This window comes from Oncorhynchus masou, chromosome 30, assembly GCF_036934945.1.
Source record: "Oncorhynchus masou masou isolate Uvic2021 chromosome 30, UVic_Omas_1.1, whole genome shotgun sequence".
In the NCBI taxonomy this organism is placed as follows: Eukaryota; Metazoa; Chordata; class Actinopteri; order Salmoniformes; family Salmonidae; genus Oncorhynchus; species Oncorhynchus masou.
In genome coordinates, this window is record NC_088241.1 from 48,349,193 (window position 1) to 48,372,922 (window position 23,730).

Here is a 23,730-nt window from a genome sequence, read left to right on the forward strand (position 1 = left end):
CAGCTTTTTTCTGCATGTTCATGAACTTCCTGATTGGAATGCCAAAGGATAGCACTCAACACAACAGAGGAAAAGGCCTCAGAAATGGAAACATTACAATTTCAATATTCGCAAGCCATCACCTTCATCCCCACCATCATCATCATTCATAAATGGGGCCTTCATAATATGATTTCTTTCAGCTTTTTATCTTGGCATAGAGATGTTGATGTTTTACTCTGATATTTTGCTTTTTCAGTTATATTTTTGGTCACACTTCTCTCAAAAAATGTTACAGGCACAATAGATATCAAAATGCAGCATCTTCAGACCGAGATAAAAGCATAGGATTTATTTGGTGCTGGATTGGTTCATTTCTGTTTTTACTATAAGAGTATGTATTGCCTTATTCAACATGGACAAATAAAAACAGATACGCTTTTATGATACAGTATTTTATAAAAAATATGGACTTAACTCTCACATAGAGACATAAAATTGTTACTGCAATATTTTTAACAAGTTGATAAGACTGTCCATTTTGCTTTGTTATAAATTACCTCTACATACATGGCAGCAAATAGTCTGGAGGGGATGATCTTCAACCTCCCCGGTTTAAATACTTTAAATAGACATCACCACAAACACTGTGAGAACTAAAGGACATGTCTAGAACAGGAACGGAGCTAATATATCATCATAAATTACATCAGACAAAATGTCAGACATTCATGCACAAAAGCAATCTAGAGCCTTCGGCTGATACGGATCCAAAAGACAGCAGTTAATAAGGCCATACAGTAAAGTCGTCTTTTCAGCAGCGATGTTAGAAGTTAAAAAAGGAAGAATGGAAACGGAATGCCATTCTGTCCGTGTTCAAGTGTTCTGGCCCAGAAAATACAAAAAGGTGATTTCTTCAAGTAATGGCAATGTAAAGACAGCACAGTTCATTTTAGGGAGAAGAACAAATATGAACAAGGGAGTTAGGACAAGGTCCCTTGTATATCACAAATGATGGTGCTTTCTCTTTGAGAGTTGTTGTTCTCATTTGTATGGTATCCATATGAGGACATCTGACATTTGTTCTCATTTCTCCTCTAGGAGTCATCTTCGGTTTTGATGACGTGGAACAGAGTGACATTGAACAGCACCTGGTGTCCATTGTTCCAGGCATAGAGCGCCCTCTCCCTGGCGTTATAGTCTAACATGGACATGTGAAAGTACTGGTTGTGGAAGGGGATGTCTGTGTACTCATAGCTGGAGGTCTTGGTGGAGTACGAGTAGTAGACCTTAGCACCCGTCAGGTGAGAGTTGGTGATGTAGAGTGTTCCGCAGATCATAAAGGATTCCCCCGCATTCCGTTTGGAATATTCCGTGTTCCATGTCTTCTGGACTTCCAGGGTGTCCGGATCCATCTGGGCGATGACAATATTTCCCGCGTTCTGATTGGTTGCGTACACCACCCACATGCCCAGTTCGTCGGCCATGACATCGATGTCGGAGTATCCACCCCAGGAGTAGGGGTAGGTATTGTGGAAGCCGGCGTACTCCAGAGCCCGCTGAGCCAGCACTCGACCTGTCTCAAAACTGTACTTCACGATGATGTTACTCTGATACTTGTTGTAGTACAGGGATCCATTGTATACTACGTGACCGGTTCCCTCCCATTTAAATGGAAGGTTGTAGGTTCGAGACACCACATTAGCCACAAAGTCTTCCATGGTCTTGTACTCACGGACAATCTTACTGTTGGTGTAGCTGTCCATGTACCAGACCTATGTCAAAGAAAGATGAATAGCAGGAATTAGTCGAAACCACAAACTGATGTCTTTCACACTGAACACAGACTGAATAAACATGCAACAAACACGCAAAAATATCTTTACGAAAAGGTCACCATTTCCTCCATCTCCCTTATGAATATAACATATGAACCACTTCACATGCCTTATACATCTAATTAAATTATACTCAATTAAATTATACGCCATTAAATATCCCCAGAAACAGCCTTATATGAAAATCAACACCATGATGTTTGGTCATGACAATATTAGATTATTGTTATAAATCCTGCCCTATACTCTGAAAACAAAACTGAGATGTAGTCACCAGAGACACGCACAGAGAAAGAGCTATCACCAACATAGACGCCCAGCCACCTTCCACCTCCTCCACTCCCCTCCCATAACTCACCCTGTTGTTTCTCTGAGAGGCCTGTGGATCAGTCATCCATGCCCCAAACCGGGTGCCAGATGTCTTTATTGTTACAGGTCCAGTGATTTTCATTAATTTCCCACATGCTGTTAATAAAGAAATGCAGCGATAAGATGTACTGTTTTTTTCCTCCTCTTCTAAATAGATTTCTCAAGCCAATTTCATGCCTGTGCCACCGGAGAGTTTACTCAACAACACTGTGCATATTAAATCCAGGCTGGCAGAAGCACGTACACTCAAGTCTAAGGCCTAAGGCAATCATATCGGACTCAATCAATTGGCAGTAGGTATTGACTACATGGGAAAGTTGCTTACTAATACTGGGCTTTACAGTACTGCTTGTCGTATCCCACATGGTATTGCAGAGTTGCAGAAATATGCAAACACACACACATAACACCGTATGCAAACGCGCATGCATAGTAATGTGTTTGGGGTTCCAACTAATTCACAGATGAAAGAATGTAGTCATTTTCTTGTTTATGGATATTACAGTGTAACTGTGCTTGAGCATGGAAACCGCAGTGATAAAAGATTCTATAATATTATCTATGCTTAGCTCTCAGTTATTTATTTATGTTGTTCAATATCACGTTTATATCAAGATACTCAATCTTTGACCTCCATTATGCCATTTACCTTTTATAAATAAGATCCTTTCATTCCTTTTCCCATTAAGATCAGGTCGAGTCAAATAGTAGATTATATACAGCAGGAAAAACTGATCTCATTAAAAGATCTCATCCTGATTTTGTCTCTTCAGAGTTTCCTAACCCAGTGGAATACAACACTGTTTATGTGAGGAATTCTTGATTTTCTCCATATACAGTTATTGTGGTGTGAGCCATAAATACACAATGGATGATTCACTGAGTTTGCCCGTGCAGTTGATATTGATCTGGTTCTACTCACTGAGTTTGCCCATGCAGTTGATATTGATCTGGTTCTACTCACTGAGTTTGCCCGTGCAGTTGATATTGATCTGGTTCTACTCACTGAGTTTGCCCGTGCAGTTGATATTGATCTGGTTCTACTCACTAAGTTTGCCCGTGCAGTTGATATTGATCTGGTTCTACTCACTGAGTTTGCCCGTGCAGTTGATATTGATCTGGTTTTACTCACTGAGTTTGCCCGTGCAGTTGATATTGATCTGATTCTACTCACTGAGTTTGCCCATGCAGTTGCGGAGCCTGCTGTCCAGTCTCAGCACCCTCTGGTAGAGCTCGTCATAGTCGTATGCCCCCATCTCCTCCTGGATAGCTGTGAGCACCATGGACAGGTTTCTGATCTCCTCTTTAAAGGAGGAGATGAGCTGGGCGTCTGTCTTGTACTGCTCCAACACAGGGATCAGAGGCTGCAGCTCATCCATCTTCTCCTTAAGCTCCTGGAGCAGAGACAGGCACAGGACAGAGACAGAATGGCCTGGATTAAGAGAAATCCCAGAGGGGAGATAGAAACCACTTAAGGCACGCTTAACACACCTTCTGAGCAGTGATAGGAAGCCATGCAACCTTGTCTCAAGGAAATTTGTGGGATTTGGTACGTACATTTGTCAGTCCGTTTAGTATGATATACTGTATTTCGTTATACATTATGTTACAGTAAGATCAAAATTAGAGGATTTATAGTATCATATGTCTTACCCGGTAGTACAATAGCATACTAATTGGATGATGTAACTTATTGATGTATAGAATTATATGTATTTTTCTGAGACCGGGTTGCGTGTTGCGTGGTAACGACGAAGGACAATTAAGGGGGAAATTTATGTTGATGGTTAGAAGAACTAATGGAAAAGGTTAGGACAATTCAAGTAGCAGGTTAGGTGTAATGGGTTAAGGTTAGATTCTCGAACACAGAACCTTTGTATTGCTAGGCAGTCGCAATATACGCCCAACCATCCTCGCTGACTACTTTAGTTTCTGTTTAAATTAACTAGACCATTAGTACATATCATACATCTTGGATGTCTAAATAAATACATATAGTGTGCTTTATATGGCTGAGACCAGGCTGAGCCATAGGGAAGAGGGAAGAGAGTAGAGGAAAAAAGGGGGTGTTGAAAATAAAGTGAAATATGGGTAACATCGAGAAGTATATACACTACTATTCAAAAGTTTGGGGTCACTTATACATGTCCTTGTTTTCGATAGAATAGCACATTATTTGTCCATTAAAATAACATCAAATTGATCAGAAATACAGTGTAGACATTGTTAATGTTGTAAATGACTATTGTAGCTGGAAACAGCTGATTGTTTATGGATTATCTACATAGGTGTACAGAGGCCCATTATCAGCAACCATCACTCCTGTGTTCCAATGGCACGTTGTGACCCAAAAGTTTTGAACAGTAATGTATATAGAGTACAGGGTATTTTTTCAAGGGTTTTTCTTCTTTTTTTTTTACAATTTTCTACATTGTAGAATAATAGTGAAGACTTCAAATCTAGGACACACATGTAATCATGTAGTAACCAAAAAAGTGATAAAAAAATCAAATACATTTTTGATTTTCGATTCTTCAAAGTAGCCATGCTTTGCCTTGATGACAACTTTGCACACTCTTGGCATTTTTTTAGCCAGCTTCACCTGGAATGCTTTTCCAACAGTCTTGAAGGAGTTCCCACATATGCTGAGCACTTGTTGGCTGCTTTTCCTTCCCTCTGCTGTCCAACTCATCCCAAACCATCTCAATTGGGTTGAGGTTGGGTGATTGTGGAGGCCAGGTCATCTGATGCAGCACTCAATCACTCTTGTTCTTGGTCAAATAGCCCTTACACAGCCTGGAGGGGTGATTGTCGTGCTGAAAAACAAATGATAGTCCCACTAAGTGCAAACCAGATGTGATGACGTATCGCTGCATAATGCTGTGGTAGCTATGCTGGTTAAGTGTGCGTTGAATTCTAAATAAATCACAGACAGTGTCACCAGCAAAGCATCCCTACAACATCACACATCCTCCTCCATGCTTCATGGTGGGAACCACACATGGAGAGATCATCCATTCACCTATTCTGCGTCTCACAAAGACAAGGTGGTTGTGACACAAAATCTCACGTTTTGACTCATCAGACCGAAGGACAGATTTCCACCGGTCTAATCTCCATTGCTTGTGTTTCTTGCCCCAAGCAAGTCTCTTCTTCTTATTGGTATCCTTTAGTCATGATTTCTTTGCAGAAATTCGCTCATTCGCTCACACAGTCTGTTACTTGAACTCTGTGAAGCATTTAGGCTGGTAACTCTAATGATCTTATCCTCTGTAGCAGAGGCAACTCTGGGTCTTCCTTTCCTGTGGCGGTCCTCATCAAAGCCAGTTTCATCATAGCGCTTGATCTGTTTTTGCGACTGCAGTTGAAGAAACTTTCAAAATTCCATATTGACTGACCTTCATGTCTTAAAGTAACGATGGACCGCCGTTTCTCTTTGCTTACTTGAGCTGTTCTTGCCATAATATGCTATCTTCTGTATACCACTCCTATCTTGTCACAACACAACTGACTCTTAATGCACACCAGTGAATTTAAATGCATTCCAGGTGAAGCAGGTTGCAGATCTCATGAAGCAGGTTGAAAGAATGCCAAGAGTGGGCAAAGCTGTCATCAAGGCAAAGGGTGACTACTTTGCAGAATCTAAAATATAACATTTTTATTTGTTTAACACTTTTTTGGTTATGTCTTCACTATTATTCTACAATGTAGAAAATAGTACAAATAAAGGAAAAACCAATGAATGAGTAGGTGTGTCCAAACTTTTGACTGGTACTGTATATTTTTTAATTGATCTAACACATTTCCTAATGAGTGTCTCTCACAGTGTTTAAAATTGTAAGTAAACATCTCTGGTCAAGTCATGTGGTCAGGCAAAACACCTGGGCCTGTTTATAAAAAATGTGCAGTACTTCAATGTATGCTAGTGCTGTAATGTTATTTACTTCAATGTATTCTAGTGCTGTAATGTTCTGTACGTCAATGTATTCTAGTGCTGTAATTCTAGTGCAGTAATGTTCTGTACTTCAATGTATTCTAGTGCTGTAATGTTATTTACTTCAATGTATTCTAGTGCAGTAATGTTCTGTACGTCAATGTATTCTAGTGCTGTAATTCTAGTGCAGTAATGTTCTGTACTTCAATGTATTCTAGTGCAGTAATGTTCTGTACTTCAATGTATTCTAGTGCTGTAATGTTCTGTACATCAATGTATTCTACTGCTGTAATGTTCTGTACATCAATGTATTCTACTGCTGTAATGTTATGTACATCAATGTATTCTAGTGCTGTAATGTTCTGTACATCAATGTATTCTACTGCTGTAATGTTATGTACATCAATGTATTCTACTGCTGTAATGTTATGTACATCAATGTAGTCTACTGCTGTAATGTTCTGTACATCAATGTATTCTAGTGCTGTAATGTTATGTACATCAATGTATTCTAGTGCTGTAATGTTATGTACATCAATGTATTCTAGTGCTGTAATGTTATGTACATCAATGTATTCTAGTGCTGTAATGTTATTTACTTCAATGTATTTCAGTGCTGTAATGTTCTGTACATCAATGTATTCTTCCTTCAATGTATGCTGGTGCTTTAATGTTCTGTACCTGGAAGTTCTTGGCCATAATAGTCTTCCTGTCATCTTCTACCTGTCTGAACTTGGTCCGGAGCCCTTTCATCTGATTCTCCATCTTCATGACATACTGGAAGTCCCTCTGAGTTCGTAGGTTCAACACCTCAATGGACTGGGACATGTTCTGCACCTGGACCAGAGTAGGGTAAATACTGTATATGTTGTAACAGAGACGTATAGACATTCATGTCAAGGATATCAAGGTTTAATGAATACTTTATGAATGTTACATACCATCATCGTAACTAATGTTTTACCAACAAGACAAACACATGTCCAACAACCATCTGAAAGATGTTCTACACCTGGACCACAGCAAATAAGACAAGCACATCCAGCCTGGTCCTAGATCTATTTGTGTTGTGCATGTCAATGACCATAGGAGCTGGCAAGACAGCACAAACATATCTGGGACCAGGCTAAATCAAATCTATACAACCGTCTCAAACATGTCTGGGCCAATACGGACTCCTGAACTGACTCCTAACTTGAGATCCTTAGGCTAACTCGGATTTAGGTATAACACTCCCATTCTCCCATTGACAACAAAGCATGGCTTACAGTCTTTTAAAACTTTTAAAACTTTTTTTACGATTGCTAACAAGCGTTTACCTATAGTTAAGTTACTTTTTAATAAACTCTTAACATAGCAACACACCTACGTCACACAATTAGTCAAATAGTTCATTTTCTGCTCAAAACCTAATTTTGTTCATTAAATACCATCTTTACATTTCAAAATGCAAAACAACTTTCTCTACGTGCACTAATTCTATCAAAACACGGCAAACCCGACTCAATATCTAATCATTCTGTCAAAACACTGGCAAATGTTTTCTATCCAAGAGGAACATATAGTCAATCATAGCACAACAACTTTCAAAATACTAACAGTTGATGGCATTACAAAAACTGCAATACTTTTCATGTTTCAGAACCTGCATACAATAGACAACATGAAATCCATTGTTCTTTTTAATTCAGTTTCCTTTTACTGTAAACCACTCTACATTTTTGGGTTGAGTGTCAATTGTGTGCATTTTTGGCAACACATTATCGAAAAGTGAATGAGTCATCTTTATTTTATAGAATGTACAATAGAAAAGAATAGTAAGTGACAGAATTGCTGCAGTAAAAGCTTTATTTAGCAACATGAAATTGCTGCCAGTGATCAACAAAAAATCCAACATACATGGCTTTTGGTTCCCAATGTGTAAAAATAAAACACAATTACTGTAAAAACGTCAGAGAAGGAAAAAACACAAACATGTCCAGTCCTGTTCTAATCTATACCATCTTCAGCATTTTGGCCACATGTTCTCGTCCACATCACATCTTATGTCGTCTCTCACTATGCACCTTGGATAGAAACGCTTGGCCTGCCTTATCCACGCCTGGCAGTCTTCAGCTGAGATGTCTCTGCACCTTGGATAGAAACTCTTGGCCTGCCTTATCCACCCCTGGCAGTCTTCAGCTGAGACGTCTCTGCACCTTGGATAGAAACGCTTGGCCTGCCTTATCCACCCCTGGCAGTCTTCAGCTGAGATGTCTCTGCACCTTGGATAAAAACGCTTGGCCTGCCTTATCCACCCCTGGCAGTCTTCAGCTGAGATGTCTCTGCACCTTGGATAGAAACACTTGGCCTGCCTTATCCACCCCTGGCATTCTTCAGCTGAGATGTCTCTGCACCTTGGATAGAAACGCTTGGCCTGCCTTATCCACCCCTGGCAGTCTTCAGCTGAGACGTCTCTGCACCTTGGATAGAAACTCTTGGCCTGCCTTATCCACCCCTGGCAGTCTTCAGCTGAGATGTCTCTGCACCTTGGATAGAAACACTTGGCCTGCCTTATCCACCCCTGGCAGTCTTCAGCTGAGATGTCTCTGCACCTTGGATAGAAACGCTTGGCCTGCCTTATCCACCCCTGGCAGTCTTCAGCTGAGACGTCTCTGCACCTTGGATAGAAACTCTTGGCCTGCCTTATCCACCCCTGGCAGTCTTCAGCTGAGACGTCTCTGCACCTTGGATAGAAACTCTTGGCCTGCCTTATCCACCCCTGGCAGTCTTCAGCTGAGAGGTCTCTGCAGCCGGCATCCATTGCATCCAGGAGGGGATTTTGTCATGTGGCCGATGATCATACACTTTCCACCTCCAGGTAGAAAAGATTCCTCAATGGTGTTGAGGAAAGGTGAGAAGTGGGGAGGAAAGGTGAGAAGTGGAGAGGAAACGTGAGAAGTGTGGAGCAAAAGGGAAACCATTCTTGGATGGGCTGCAGACCAGTTTGTGATTGCATGTGAATGGTGGAATGTTACATTGTCCCATGCAATCACAAATGTCCTCATGTTTCCTCCCACCTGTTCCTTTTCTGCTTCTGGCACCAGTTGTTGGTTGAGGTCAAAAGAAAGCGCTCAATGTTGTAGGGACCAATCTGGCATTTCTGCAGGACCAGACCAACACTGGAGACTGCAGCACACATTGTGATATTTGCTCCTTTCTGACCCGGCACATCAACAGTGGCCCTTTTCCCGGTGACATTTCTTCCCCTCCGACGTATTTTTGTCAGTTTAAACCCTGCCTCATCTTCATAAATGATTTCATGTGGGGTCTGTTTAGCCTCCAACTCCATGACTCTCTGAAAGAAATCAAACACATTATGTGTTAATGCTTTTCAGTATGTCTTACTGTATGTACTAAGTAGCATAGTGTAAAACTCACTATATAACTAGACATATTGGAGAGACATCATACCTGGACGTATTGGTGCCGGAGTTCCTTGACCCGCTCACTGTTCCTTTCAAAAGGAACCGTGTACAACTGTTTCATTCGAACTCTATGTTTGGTCAGAGTCTGAACAATGGTAATCAGGCTGATGATTTACACATTGTGAAATACCAGCTTGTCCTCTACAATGGTCTGAATTTCTCTCAGTTTTGTTGGATTGTCAGCAATGACCAATCCTACAATGGCATGCTCTTGGTCTTCACTGAGGAGCTTTCCTCTTCCCCCAGAGGGAGGAAGACGTTGCGTCCTTTAGAGGAACAAACTCTTTCACCAGTCTCTCTCAGTGATAGACCATGGTATTAGGCTGGAATCTTTCACCAGCCTCTCTCAGTGATAGACCATGGTATTAAGCTGGACTCTTTCACCAGCCTCTCTCAGTGATAGAACATGATATTAGGCTGGACTCTTTCACCAGACTCTCTCAGTGATAGAGCATGGAATTAGGCTGGACTCTTTCATCAGCCTCTCTCAGTGATAGACCATGGTATTAGGCTGGAATCTTTCACCAGCCTCTCTCAGTGATAGACCATGGAATTAGGCTGGATTCTTTCACCAGCCTCTCTCAGTGATAGACCATGGAATTAGGCTGGATTCTTTCACCAGCCTCTCTGATTGATATAACATGGTATTAGACTGGACTCTTTAACCAGCCTCTCTCAGTGATAGACCATGGTATTAGGCTGGACTCTTTCACCAGACTCTCTCAGTGATAGACCATGGAATTAGGCTGGACTCTTTCATCAGCCTCTCTCAGTGATAGACCATGGTATTAGACTGGACTCTTTCACCAGACTCTCTCAGTGATAGACCATGGTATTAGGCTGGACTCTTTCACTAGCCTCTCTCAGTGATAGACCATGGTATTAGACTGGACTCTTTCACCAGGTTCTCTCAGTGATAGGACCATGGTATTAGACTGGACTCTTTCACCAGCCTCTCTCAGTGATAGACCATGGAATTATGTGGACTCTTTCACCAGCCTCTCTCAGTGATAGACTTTGGAATTATGCTGGATTCTTTCACCAGCCTCTCTCAGTGATAGACCATCGTATTAGGCTGGACTCTTTCCCCAGCCTCTCTCAGTGATAGACCATGGTATTAGGCTGGACTCTTTCACCAGCCTCTCTCAGTGATAGACCATCATATTAGGCTGGACTCTTTCACCCGCCTCTCTCAGTGATAGACCATAGTATTAGGCTGGACTCTTTCACCAGCCTCTCTCAGTGATAGACCATGGAATTATGTGGACTCTTTCACCAGCCTCTCTCAGTGATAGACTTTGGAATTATGCTGGATTCTTTCACCAGCCTCTCTCAGTGATAGACCATCGTATTAGGCTGGACTCTTTCACCCGCCTCTCTCAGTGATAGACCATAGTATTAGGCTGGACTTTTTCACCAGCCTCTCTCAGTGATAGACCATCGTATTATGCTGGACTCTTTCCCAGCTTCTCTCAGTGATAGACCACTGTATTAGGCTGGACTCTTTCACCAGCCTCTCTCAGTGATAGACCATGGTATTAGAGTGGACTCTTTCACCAGCCTCTCTCAGTGATAGACCATGGTATTAGAGTGGACTCTTTCACCAGCCTCTCTCAGTGATAGACCATGGTATTAGAGTGGACTCTTTCACCAGCCTCTCTCAGTGATAGACCATGGTTTATCACATGGTCTATGATGTTGGCTCTTATGTCATCAGTGACAACAGCTCATACTCTCCTTTGAACACCACCACGCATTCTTACTCCTCTCCCCCTACCTCTCCTTCTCACTTGTCCTTGTCCAACTACTCCTCTGCCTGGTCCAGCTACTTCTCTCCCTGGTCCAACTACGCCTCTTCCTTGTCCAAACATTAATTTTTTCTCTCTCTGCTCCTCTGTGTTGTTTTGTATCCACATTGAACAAAATCAAATCAAAGAGTCCCCTTTTTACTGTGTATGTCCATGTAATTGAAAGAACTTCAACACCTGTCTATGTCTCCGATTGAGATTGGAATCAGCTGTGGTTGGTCTATTTTACACAATTTACAGTAAATCAGATATTTCTCAATGTTTCAATGATCTGTTCATTAAAAATTGTTATCAGCTGTTTCAATATAGCTTTTGAGCTGCTGCTGTTGCAGAAGTAGAGGCTTTATAATATATTTAAAGTTTTGAACATTAGGTCTTCATTTCTGGCATGCTGTGTGCAAGCATTTGTAAATAAGACAAGAAAGATCCATCATTTTGGTATTGGGTAAGCTTGTATGTAAAAAAAATATAAGCATTTCAGAAACCTGTTAATTGACTGCATATTCTGTGAAAACAACACCAATTGTGTTTATGGGATGGCCCGCAACAGATGGATGTTGTGCTAATTGTGTTTAGATTTTTGAAGATGTGACTACAGATTGGACAAAAGGATGTTAGCGATTGTAAAAAAAAAATGGTCATGTATGTGAAAGTTTGAATTAGGTACACACACCTCAGGAAATGTTGGAATTCAGACCTGTTTGAAAACTCTATTTAAACATATATCCCTACACCTGAAATGGATGTTGAAAAGAAAAATACAATTATTCAAGACATTATCCATCTGTGCCTTACTTTTCTTATATTTATACCATGTTGAACATTGAAAAACATGAATCACAAGTTAACAACACGATCCTCCTCAACAGACAGCAACAGATACAACATTCTGCCTACATCTGCATATTAATCATACGATTAGCTTCTCCTCTCATATGATTAACAACCTAGCCATTCATCACACACACACAGGTATAAATGACATTCTCTTAAATCACTCTACTTATGTGCTGGCATCGCAGAGGTCCAGTAATGTGTATGATAGATCACTTCAGAGTGAAGAAGATAACCGTGTATACTGAGTTCCAGCACTTAATACACATAGCATCATTTATAAGGGATCTTTCACTGTAAAAAGATAAAACTCCCTTTGTAGTGTACCGTGACTTTTAACCCTATCGCAACAGGTGTTCCTAAGATGTTGCCGAGTGCTGTAACTTTGCTTCTAGGTGATTCTATGTTAGGTGTTGTGTGTTGTTTCTATGATAGGTGTTGTGTGTTAATTATATGGTAGGAGGTGTTGTATGTTAATTGCAGCCAGGTCACCTGTGACACAAGTCAGTATTTGACGTCCATCCATGTCTGAGGATGTCGGGAGATGAGTTGGAAACGGTCCACTTGGGGCAACAGTGAGCGCTGTTACCTTCAAGTAGGTTTTGGTTTTGCTAGGATGTTGTCGACGGGGATGGAGGATGGGCAAGCATCTTGCCGAACATTGCATGTTTGAATCCAGCGATAGAAAGTCGTTTTTGAAGCTTTTGATTTAACCTTTTCATGCGTGAGATCCAAATATCTCTAACGGTCGCCCCCCAGCGAGACTTGTTTTATGCGCATGATGTCAGAATGCACTCGCTTTTCCAAAAATGTGATTGTTACACAACAGGACAGTTAACACTCGCTGCTTGCTAATTATCAATAGGCGACAGTATGTTTCAACTTGTCAATTTCTAATTATTTTCAAACAAGTTTTATTTTCAAACAACAGAACTGAGGTGTGTTCTGCCTCCTCATTAATTCCCATAGAAGTAGCCCATATCACTGTTGCAGACAATTTATGTTTGAGGCTTTACTGAGCCGGACCTACTTCTCTCTTCAAGGAGAGCCCAAGCACTTCCCAAGTGTTTCTGCATATCAAGTATGCAGACATTTGCACAGTCTTGCACATTTTCTGGCTGGCACTCACATTGCCTTCATTGTTGTTTTCCTTACAAATAATAACTTTGGACATGTGTGAGTTCCTATCAAAGTAAGTGCATTATTTTCTGTATATAGTGTTATGTATTTACAGTTTTATTCACATGTTTTCAAGTACTGGTGACAAATAATGCATTCCCGATTATTGCATAGTGTCACACTCTGACCATTATTTGCATTGTTTGTTTCTATGTTTTGTTTGGTCAGGGTGTGATATGAGTGGGCATTCTATGTTGCATGTCTAGTTAGTCTGTTTCTATGTGTTTTGGCCTGATATGGTTCTCAATCAGAGGCAGGTGTTTGTCATTGTCTCTGATTGGGAACCATATTTAGGTAGCCTGTTTTGTATTGGGGTTCGTGGGTTATTGTCTATGTGTAGTTGCCTGTGTCTGCACTCTTTGTCATAGCGTCATGTTTGTTTTGTTGTTTTTGTTTAAGTGTTCTTCGTGTTTTTCATTCATTAAAAGAAGAATGTATTCTAATCACGCTGCGCTTTGGTCTCCTCTTTATGACGATCGTGACACATAGATTGTAATGGACACCTATGATTCGTGTAAAATAATTTCTTGAAGGTTGTACTGATTATGATGAGCTAACGCTTAGTTATTTGCTAGCTATGTGTGAAGCCATGTTTGTTGACATTATACACTGCATTCTGTCAGATCAAAGATACTGTAATGAGGTGAAGGAATGGTTCCCTCATCTTTCGAGTAAACTCCTGATGACACACCCCTTTCAACATGCATACTGCAAACAGACCAAATTCCTCTCATCTCCTCTTCTTCTCTTTGGTTGACGCGAAAAATCAAATATGGTGGTGTGTAAAAACTACCCATTGTCAGATTACTTTTGATTTCTAGAAAGTGTTTTACTCAATTATTTGTATCAATGGTGAGCTCACCCATGATGTGATGAATTGGAAATAGTATTTGCTATTAGTTAATTCATATTGTGGTTTCTGTCAGTAAAAGAGTTAGCTAAATATGACCGCTTAAGTTACATCAATCTTTCCTCAGTTAACGCTAGGACTAATTTAGCCTACATTTTCCAGTTTGGATGTTTGTGTTATGCTGTCGCTACTTCTGTGGAATGTCTGAACATTGCATCCAAAAATAAACTGGTCACATTCAGGACATAACTTTGTAAGGACTGTGTTTGTGCAAAATGCTTTTGTGAGAAAACAGTATGGCCAGCTCAAACGCTGACTGTTGTGTCAATGAAAACTGGACGTTCTAAATAAGCATTACCAATCACACCGGTTTGAGCGTATGCTGCAGGGACCACTATAGAATGATCTCATCCGTTTGTTGGTACGTGTCAAAGGGTTAACCTCAGGATTTCAGAGTTAATGCCTGAACTTAACTCTAACCTTAAATGTTCAGCGTTAATGGCTAAACTTAACCTTAAACACTTAGACATTTGACACTTGAGAAACATGGATGAACGTCTAATTCTGATGTGAGACTGAGAGCTAGTTGCTTAATTGTATAGGAGGTGTTGTGTGTTCATTCTATGGTTGTTGTTGTGTGTTCATTCTATGGTAGGTGTTGTGTGTTCATTCTATGGTAGGTGTTGTGTGTTCATTCTATGGTAGGTGTTGTGTGTTCATTCTATGGTAGGTGTTGTGTGTTCATTCTATGGTAGGTGTTGTGTGTTCATTCTATGGTAGGTGTTGTGTGTTCATTCTATGGTAGGTGTTGTGTGTTCATTCTATGGTAGGTGTTGTGTGTTCATCTGACACATCCGTTGAAGGTCAGCTGATTCCTGGAAAGAGCTAAAAAGGGTGACAGCAGCGGACCGAGAGAAAGAGGGAGAGAGAGAGAGACAGAGGGAGGGAGAACGAGAAAGGGAGAGAAAGGGGGTAGAGAGAAAGAGAGGGAGAGAAAGGGGGGAGAGAGAAAGAGAGAGGGAAGGAGACAGAGGGAGGGAGAACAATAAAGAGAGACTAAGGGGTAGTTTGTATTAGTGTGTGTGTGTGTGTGTGTGTGTAAGTGAGTGAGTGAGTGAGTGAGTGAGTGAGTGAGTGAGTGAGTGAGTGAGTGAGTGAGTGCGTGTGAGTGCGTGTGAGTGCGTGTGTGTGTGCGTGCATGTTTGCGGGGTACCTTCTCCAGTAGCTGGCGGAGCTGTCTTCCCTTGGCATCTCTGGAACAGAGGTTCTGTTCAGGTGCCACCACCGTGCAGATACACCGACCATCGGCATCCTGGGCAGAGCTGTACACCTGCCAACCCTCCTTAGGCCCAATTGTCTACATGCACGCGCACACACGAGCACGCGCACACACGCACACATGCACACACAGGAAAATATTGGTGAAGGGAATCGTTACTGTGGGTAAATGCCGTTGGACGACAGACAACATTTTCCAATGTAAGCTGGTAGCTAGATTTTCAAATAGCTAGTGATAGAAAGCAGTGGTTCCAACCAGGGGTATAAGGTCTCCTGGGGGGGACTTGGTCTTGAGAAGACTCATAAGACCATGCACATGAGCGGGTACTTCAGGGGTACTCCAGACAGAGCAAAATTCAGTTGGTAGTACAGTAACCGAAAAAGGTTGGGAACTACTGATATAAAGTGATAGATATACACAATACCATTCAAATGTTTGGACACACCTACTCATTCAAGGGATTTTCTTTATTTTTACTATTTTCTACATTGTAGTATAATAGTGAAGACATCACAACTATGAAACAACACATTTGTAGAATCATGTAGTATGCAAAAAAGTGTTTAACAAATCTAGATATATTTAAGATTTATCAAAGTAGCCACCCTTTGCCTTGATGACAACTTTGCACACTATTGACATTCTCTGAACCTGCTTCATGAGGTAGTCACCTGGAATGCATTTCAATGAACAGGGGTGCCGTGCCTTATTAAAAGTTAATTTGTGGAAATTTGTGGTATTTCTTTCCTTGTGTTTGAGGCAATCAGTTGTGTTGTGACAAGGTAGGGGTGGTATACAGAAGCTAGCCCTATTTGGTAAAAGACCAAGTCCATATTATGGCAAGACCCGCTCAAATAATCAAAGAGAAATGACAGTCCATCATTACTTTAAGACATGAAGATGATGAAGATGATGAAACTGGCTCTCATGAGGACCGCCACAGGAAATTAAGACCCAGATTTACCTCTGCTACAGAGGATAAGTCAGTTAGAGTTGCCAGCCTCAGAAATTGCAGCCCAAATAAATGCTTCACAGAGTTCAAGTAACATACACATCTCAACATCAATTGTTCAGAGGAGACTGCGTGAATCAGGCCTTCATTGTAGAATTGCTGTAAAGAAACCACCACTAAAGGACACCAATGAGAAGAAGAACAGATGATCTCCGCATATGTGGTTCCCACCGTGAGGATTTGAAGAGGAGGTGTGATGGTGTGGGGGTGCTTTGCTGGTAACACTTTCTGTGATTTTATTTAGAATTCAAGGCACACTTAACCAGCATGGCTACCACAGCATTCTGCAGCGATACATCATCCCATCTGGTTTGCGCTTAGTGGGACCATCATTTGTTTTTCAACAGGACAATGACCCAACACACCTCCAGGCTGTGTAAGGACTATTTGACCAAGAAGGAGAGTGATGAAGTGCTGCATCAGATGACCTGGCCTCCACAATCAACCGACCTCAAACCAATTCAGATGGTATGATATGAGTTGGACCGCGGAAAAAATGAAAAGCAGCCAACAAGTGCTCAGCATATGTGGGAACAGCTTCAAGACTTTTTGTAAAGCATTACAGGTGAAGCTGGTTGAGAGAATGCCAAGAGTGTGCAAAGCTGCCAAAGCAAATGGTGGCTACTTTGAATAATCTATAATATAACATATATTTTGATTGTTTAACACTTGTTGGTTACTACATGATTCCATATGTGTTATTTCATAGTTGTGATGTCTTCACTAGTATTCTACAATGTAGAAAATAGTACAAATTAAGAAAAACCCTTGAATGAGTAGGTGTGTCCAAACTTTTGAATGGTCTGTATATCTTCCGCAAAAGTATAGGAAATATAAGTCATGCTCATGCCATGTACAACAACTAAGGACATTGGACAAGGCCACTCTATATTAAAACACGTTATTTCTGTCTCTGTCTTCTGTCTCTTTTTCTCCATTCCTTTAAAAGTACAACTCTCTGACAACCTTTCCATTCAAGGCTGAACTATAAACTCATATTTCTGTTGCTGTTTCACTTCCGAGAGAGAGAGAGAGAGATAGAAAGAGAGAGAGCCAGGAACAGAGAAAATGAAAGGGAGAGAGATGGAGAGTCGAACATGAGTGACCCATTTCAAGAAACTTGGCGTATGCCACACGTCACTACTTCACAGGAGAGGCATTTTAACTTGATGTTGCAGAAATACCTTCTGGAACATGTGAACTTTCATGTGCCTGAATAACAAACGTGTATGCCATCTGTACATACAAAGAAAAGCATGAGCCTAGTTGGTTTCTCCATGGAAAAATACAGGTACCTTCCCGCTAGCTATGATTGGCTGAGATAATGGATGGACTGGACATGCCGAGAGATGAGTTCGGATTGTTCTGCCGTGTAGCATGCTTCTCTCTATGAAATGAGTGTGGATAATCCCTTCTACCACAGCTTTTTTTTAAGATATCATGAAGAACTGAAAACATTTTGCTTCTACTCTCAATGTTGCTGCGTTGAAGTTTATAGCGCTATTGACCAAGCTTAGTGGGAAAAAGTTGTGATGGACTACTTTCTGGAGGATGATCGTGCCATGCTGATTCTCTCTGACTCTGAAAATGAATCAGACAATTAGGAAATCCTTGATTTAGGTAAAAAATATATATATAACTTAACCAGACATTGTAGGGTACTTCAAATGTAAATGGTGGAGAAGAAATGGTGTCGTTGTCACGGAAGAAGTTGACAGAGTTTCAAAATCAGTGAAATGCCCAGTGGAAGTAGAGAGATGATTGCCAAATGCGGAGAGAATCCAAAAAAGAGAACACAGAAAGAAGGCTGTTGTATAAAACACCTGTCTCTGGATTACATATTTATATTAAGGGCAACCAGGGCATCCATGACAGAGAGGGAGAAGTGTCCATCCATGTATACAGGTAAGAGTCCAGCTACATTTTCAGGTATTATACATTTCTAATTTAGTCAGAAAGTAGTTTTCATTGCAAGTTAAAAAGTGTACTGTTAGCAAGCTAGCTAATGGTAGCTGGCTGGCTCGCTAGCTAACGTTACGTGTATGATCTCTGTAGTAATATTATTAGTATCTCAGGAAGTCACGTGCATTGCTAGTTATAGCCTAATGTTAGTTGGCTAGTTAACATAAAACCTAGTTGCTTAGCTTTAGCTACCTGCAGATTCATGTATGGGTGTATTGCCACGTTCAAAACAACTGGGAACAGTTGAAAAATACGAGGTCGAATCATGACGTCAAGTAATTTTTAGGTCGGAAAGTCAGAGCACTAGAAAGAGGCTCCATGTTCCCGAGTTGGAATTCCGAGTTGGATGACCGTTGAAATCGACTTTTCCCAGTCGGGGCTCGTTTTTTTTCTGAGTTCCAAGTTGTTTTGAACACACTGAGATTCCCTAGTTCCCAGTTGTTTAGATAGCTAGCTACATGTCTAAACAAAAGACTCTATTCAGGTAACCATTTCACTCTACCGTTTACACCTTCTGTATCCTGTGCATGTGACAAATACACTTAGATTTTACTTGATATTGTGTGTGTTTACCAGAGACGGTAATGTGAAGAACAACATGACCTGCACCAAAGTCAGATTAGGACATAGGCAAAGGACTAAATACAGTTTATTTTTATTACTATTTTTTGCTACTACTTTAAAATTTTTAGTCTTGGTTGTTAATCTTTGGTTGTTTACTACACTGTGAATCCTTAAAGACATGGGTGCGGCAAAGACTTCAGAGGGTGTGAATGATGTTTGATGGGTGTATACTAAAAACATTCACGGGCCATTTTCTCAAAAGTGGGGTTACAAGTTGATTAACTTTGGGCTAGGGGGCAGTATTTTCACATCCAAATGAAAAGCGTGCCCATAGTAAACTGCCTGCTACTCAGGCCCAGAAACTAGGTTATGCATATTATTAGTACATTTGGATAGAAAACACTCTGAAGTTTCCAAAACTGTTTGAATAATGTATGTGAGTATAACAGAATCGATTTGGCAGGTGAAACCCCGAGCACAATCCATCCAGGGAAAAAATGTTTTGAGGTCAATCTGTTTTCCATTAGATTTCTATGGTAAGACCTTTTTAATAGGAGTCTGCTTGCAGTTCCTTAGGCTTACACTAGATGTAAACAGTCTTTAGAAATTGGTTAATGTTTTTCTTTTGAGAAATAAAGAAGTAGTCCTGTTATTTCCATGTGTCACTCAGATGGACTCAAGTCTTTTGGTGCGTGCGACCTTGAATGCGCTTCACTTTGTTTTCGACACAGTATATCCCGTCTTAAATTTGATCGATTGTTTACATTTTAAAATACCTAAGGTTGGATTAGGAACGTTGTTTGAAATGTTTGGACCAAGTTTACAGGTAACTTATTAGATACTTTGTAGTCATGTTGGACGAGTTGGAACCGGTGTATTTTCTGAATCAAACGTGGCAAATAAATGGACATTTTGGAATTTAAAAGGAATTTATCGAACAAAAGGACCATTTGTGATGCTTCTGGGACATTTTGGAGTGCCAACAGAAGAATATCTTCAAACATAAGGCATGAATTATATTGTTATTTCTTACTTTTGTGTCGCACCTGGCTGGTTGAAATATGAGTTTCATGTGTTTGTATCCGGGGTGCTGTCCTCAGATAATTGCATGGTCTGCTTTCGCCGTAAAACATTTTTGAAATCTGACACTGCGGCTGGATTAACAAGAAGGTAAGCTTTATTTTGATATATTACACATGTATGTTTTGTGAATTTTTATTATGAGTATTTCTGATTTTGAATTTGGCGCGCTGCAATTTCACTGGATGTTGTCAAATCAATCCCGTTATCGGGATTCGAGCGGGAATGGGGGTGTAGGGATCACTAAGAGGTTAACTTTCAAAGCAGAATTACCTTCCCATTGCTCCTCACCTTCAGCGATGATATACAATTTTCTGCTTTAATCCAATGTAAAAAACACAATTTCAAATGTCACCACATGAGATGTGTGGTGAGAGTGAAGGTAAGGGAGAGAGAGAGAGAGAGAGAGAGAGAGAGAGAGAGAGAGAGAGAGAGAGAGAGAGAGAGAGAGAGAGAGAGAGAGAAAATGGAGAGTGTCAAACATGAGATGTGAAGTGATAATGAGTGTGAGAGAGGGGGTTAAAGAGAATTAGAGAGAGAGAGAGAAAGAGAGGAGGGGGAGAGAAATACACAACCACAGATGCTTGTGCAGGGAGTAAAACAGTGCTGGTCCACTGGGGATGGCTCTGTGTCTCCACTGAATGGTATTTTGTGAGAATGATTAATGACCAGCCTTTGGAGTGTATCTCTGTGTGAAACCAATGTAGCCTTGTAGCAGATGCTTCTCTATCTAACTTACAGCGACCTGGAACCATAGGCCCTAATCCCCAACACTCGGAAGAGAAAGAGACAGCGACACAGAGGCCGACGTGCGGGTACCCTGATGAAACTATGGAGTAAATAATCCACCTCTACTACCTGTTCTATTCGTGAATGTACAATCACTGGTGAACAAACTGGACGAGCTCCGTTCGAAACTATCCCATCAATGGGACCTGGAGAACTGTAATATCCTATGTTTCTCGGAAATTCATTGAATACAGCTCAGCGTTCAACACCATTTCAACCTCCAAGCTCATCACTAAGCTATGGACCCTGGGACTAAACACCTCCCTCTGCAACTGGATACTGGACTTCCTGACGGAACACCCTCAGGTGGTGAGAGTAGCCAACAACACATCTGCCATGCTGACCCTCAACACGGTGGCCTCTCAGGAGTGAGTGCTTAGTCCCCTCCTGTACTCCCTGTTCACCCACGCCTGCATGGCCATCATTAAGTTTGCCAAAGACACAACATTGGTAGGTCTGATCATCGACAACGAGAACACCTATAGAAGGAGGTCAGAGACCTGGCAGTGTGGTGCCAGGACAATAACCTCTCCCTCAATGTCAGCCAGACAAAGTAGCTGATCATGGGCAACATTAAATGGAGGGCAGAGCATGCCTCCATTCACATCGATGGGGCAGTAGTTTAGCGGGTCGAAAGCTTCAAGTTCCTCTGTGTCCAAATCACTAATGATCTATCATGGTCCAACACACCAACCCAGAGTTCAACAGGGCACAACAATGCATCTTCCTTCTCGGGAGGCTGAAAGTCAACCTCTTTGCACTTTTTTGAATAATCACATCTGCTGCTGCTACTGTTTATTATCTGTTACTTTATTCCTAGTTATATGTACATATACTACATTACCAAAATTATGTGGACACCTGCTCTTCGAACATCTCATTCCAAAATCATGGACATTAATATGAAGTTAGTCCCCACTTTGCTTCTATAACAGCCTCCTCTCTTCTGTGAAGGATTTCCACTAGATGTTGGAACATTGCTGCAGGGACTTGCTTCCATTCAGCCACAATAGAATTAGTGAAGTTGGGCACTGATGTTGGGCGATTAGGCCTGGCTCGCAGTCAGTGTTCCAATTCATCCCAAAGGTGCTCCACGGGGTGGAGGTCCCGGGCTCTGTGCAGGCCAGTCAAGTCCTTCCAGGCCAGTCAAGTCCTTCCACACCAATCTCAACAAACCATTTCTGACCTCACTTTGTGCACAGGGACATTGTCATGCTGAAACAGGAAAGGGCCTTCCCCAAACTGCTGCCACAAAGTTGGAAGTACAGAATCATCTGGAATGTCATTGTATGCTGTAGCGTTAAGATTTCCCTTCACTAAGGTGCCTAGCCTAAACCATGAAAAGGCAGTGTTGTCCAGGCATTCACCAAATCCAGATTCGTCCGTCAGACTGCCAGGTGGTGATGCGTGATTGATTACTCCAGAGAACGCTTTTCCACTGCTCCAGAGTCTAATGGCGGCGAGCTTTACACCACTACAGCCGACGTTTGGCATTGCGCATGGTGGTCTTAGACTTGTGTGCGGCTGCCTGGCCATTGCAACCAATTGTATGAAGCTCCTGACGAACTGCCGTTGCTTCCAGAGGCAGTTTTGGAACTCGGTATTGAGTGTCGCAACCGAGGACAGACGATTTTTAAGCTCTACGCTCTTCAGCACTCGCCGGTCCAGTTCTGTGAGCTAGTGTGTCCTACGACTTCGCGGCTGAGTCGTTGTTGCACTTAGACGTTTCCATTTCACGATAACAGCACTTACAGTTGACCAGGGCAGCTCTAACAGGGCATAAATCTGATGAACTAACTTGTTGGAAAGGTGGCATCCTATGACAGTGCCACTTTAAAAGTCAATGAGTTCTTCAGTAAGGCCATTCTACTGCCAATGTCTGTCTATGGAGATTGCATGGCTGTGTGCTTGATTTTATACACCAGTCAGCAACGGGTGTGGATGAAATAGCCAAATCCACTCATTTGAAAGGGTGTCCACATACTTTGTATATATATAGTGTTTATGCCTCAATTACCTCATACTCCTGCACATGGACTCGGTACTAGTACCCTAGTTATCATTACTCATTGAACATGGACTCAGTACTGGTACCCCTAGTTATCATTACTCATTGCACATGGACTCTGTACTGGTACCCCTAGTTATCATTACTCATTGCACATGGACTCGGTACTGGTACCCCTAGTTATCAGTACTCATTGCACATGGACTCGTTACTGGTACCCCTAATTATCATTACTCATTGCACATGGACTCGTTACTGGTACCCCTAGTTATCATTACTCATTGCACATGGACTCGGTGCTGGTACCCCTAGTTATCATTACTCATTGCACATGGACTCGTTACTGGTACCCCTAGTTATCATTACTCATTGCACATGGACTCGGTGCTGGTACCCCTAGTTATCATTACTCATTGCACATGGACTCGGTACTGGTACCCCTAGTTATCATTACGCATTGTGTATCTACTATTACTTGCGTGTTTTACTTTTCTATTTTTTCTCTATTTTCTTCTCTCTACATTGTTGGGAAGGACCCGTAAGTAAGCATTTCAAAGTTAGTCAACACTTGTTGTTTACGCAGCATGCGACAAATAAAAATGTATTTGATTTTGATTGTACTGTGTATTGGCTGGACAGGTACTGTACACTGTACTGTAGTGTGTATGTGAGACAAAAATGTTGCTATTAATGTTTTGTAATCCTCTGTGCATGAAACTTGTGTGAAGTCTGTCCCGTAACCGTGTTACTTTGATGTACAGTTTGAATGGAGCTTTAA

General features: G+C 41.4%; 1 protein-coding gene across 1 annotated transcript in view; it reads right to left on the minus strand.

Annotated features, from left to right (window-relative positions):
* Positions 1-308: 308 nt before the first annotated feature.
* The window catches only part of olfm3a (olfactomedin 3a), a 29,313-nt gene continuing 5,891 nt past the window's right edge, over positions 309-23,730 (minus strand). The window contains exons 2-6 of the mRNA XM_064949894.1: positions 15,472-15,615; positions 6,802-6,957; positions 3,361-3,580; positions 2,176-2,282; positions 309-1,754 (exon numbers count right to left, since the gene is read on the minus strand). Of these exons, the coding sequence (XP_064805966.1) occupies positions 1,077-1,754; positions 2,176-2,282; positions 3,361-3,580; positions 6,802-6,957; positions 15,472-15,615 (1,305 nt within the window). The 3' untranslated portion in view covers positions 309-1,076. The remainder of the gene's footprint in view (positions 1,755-2,175; positions 2,283-3,360; positions 3,581-6,801; positions 6,958-15,471; positions 15,616-23,730) is intronic.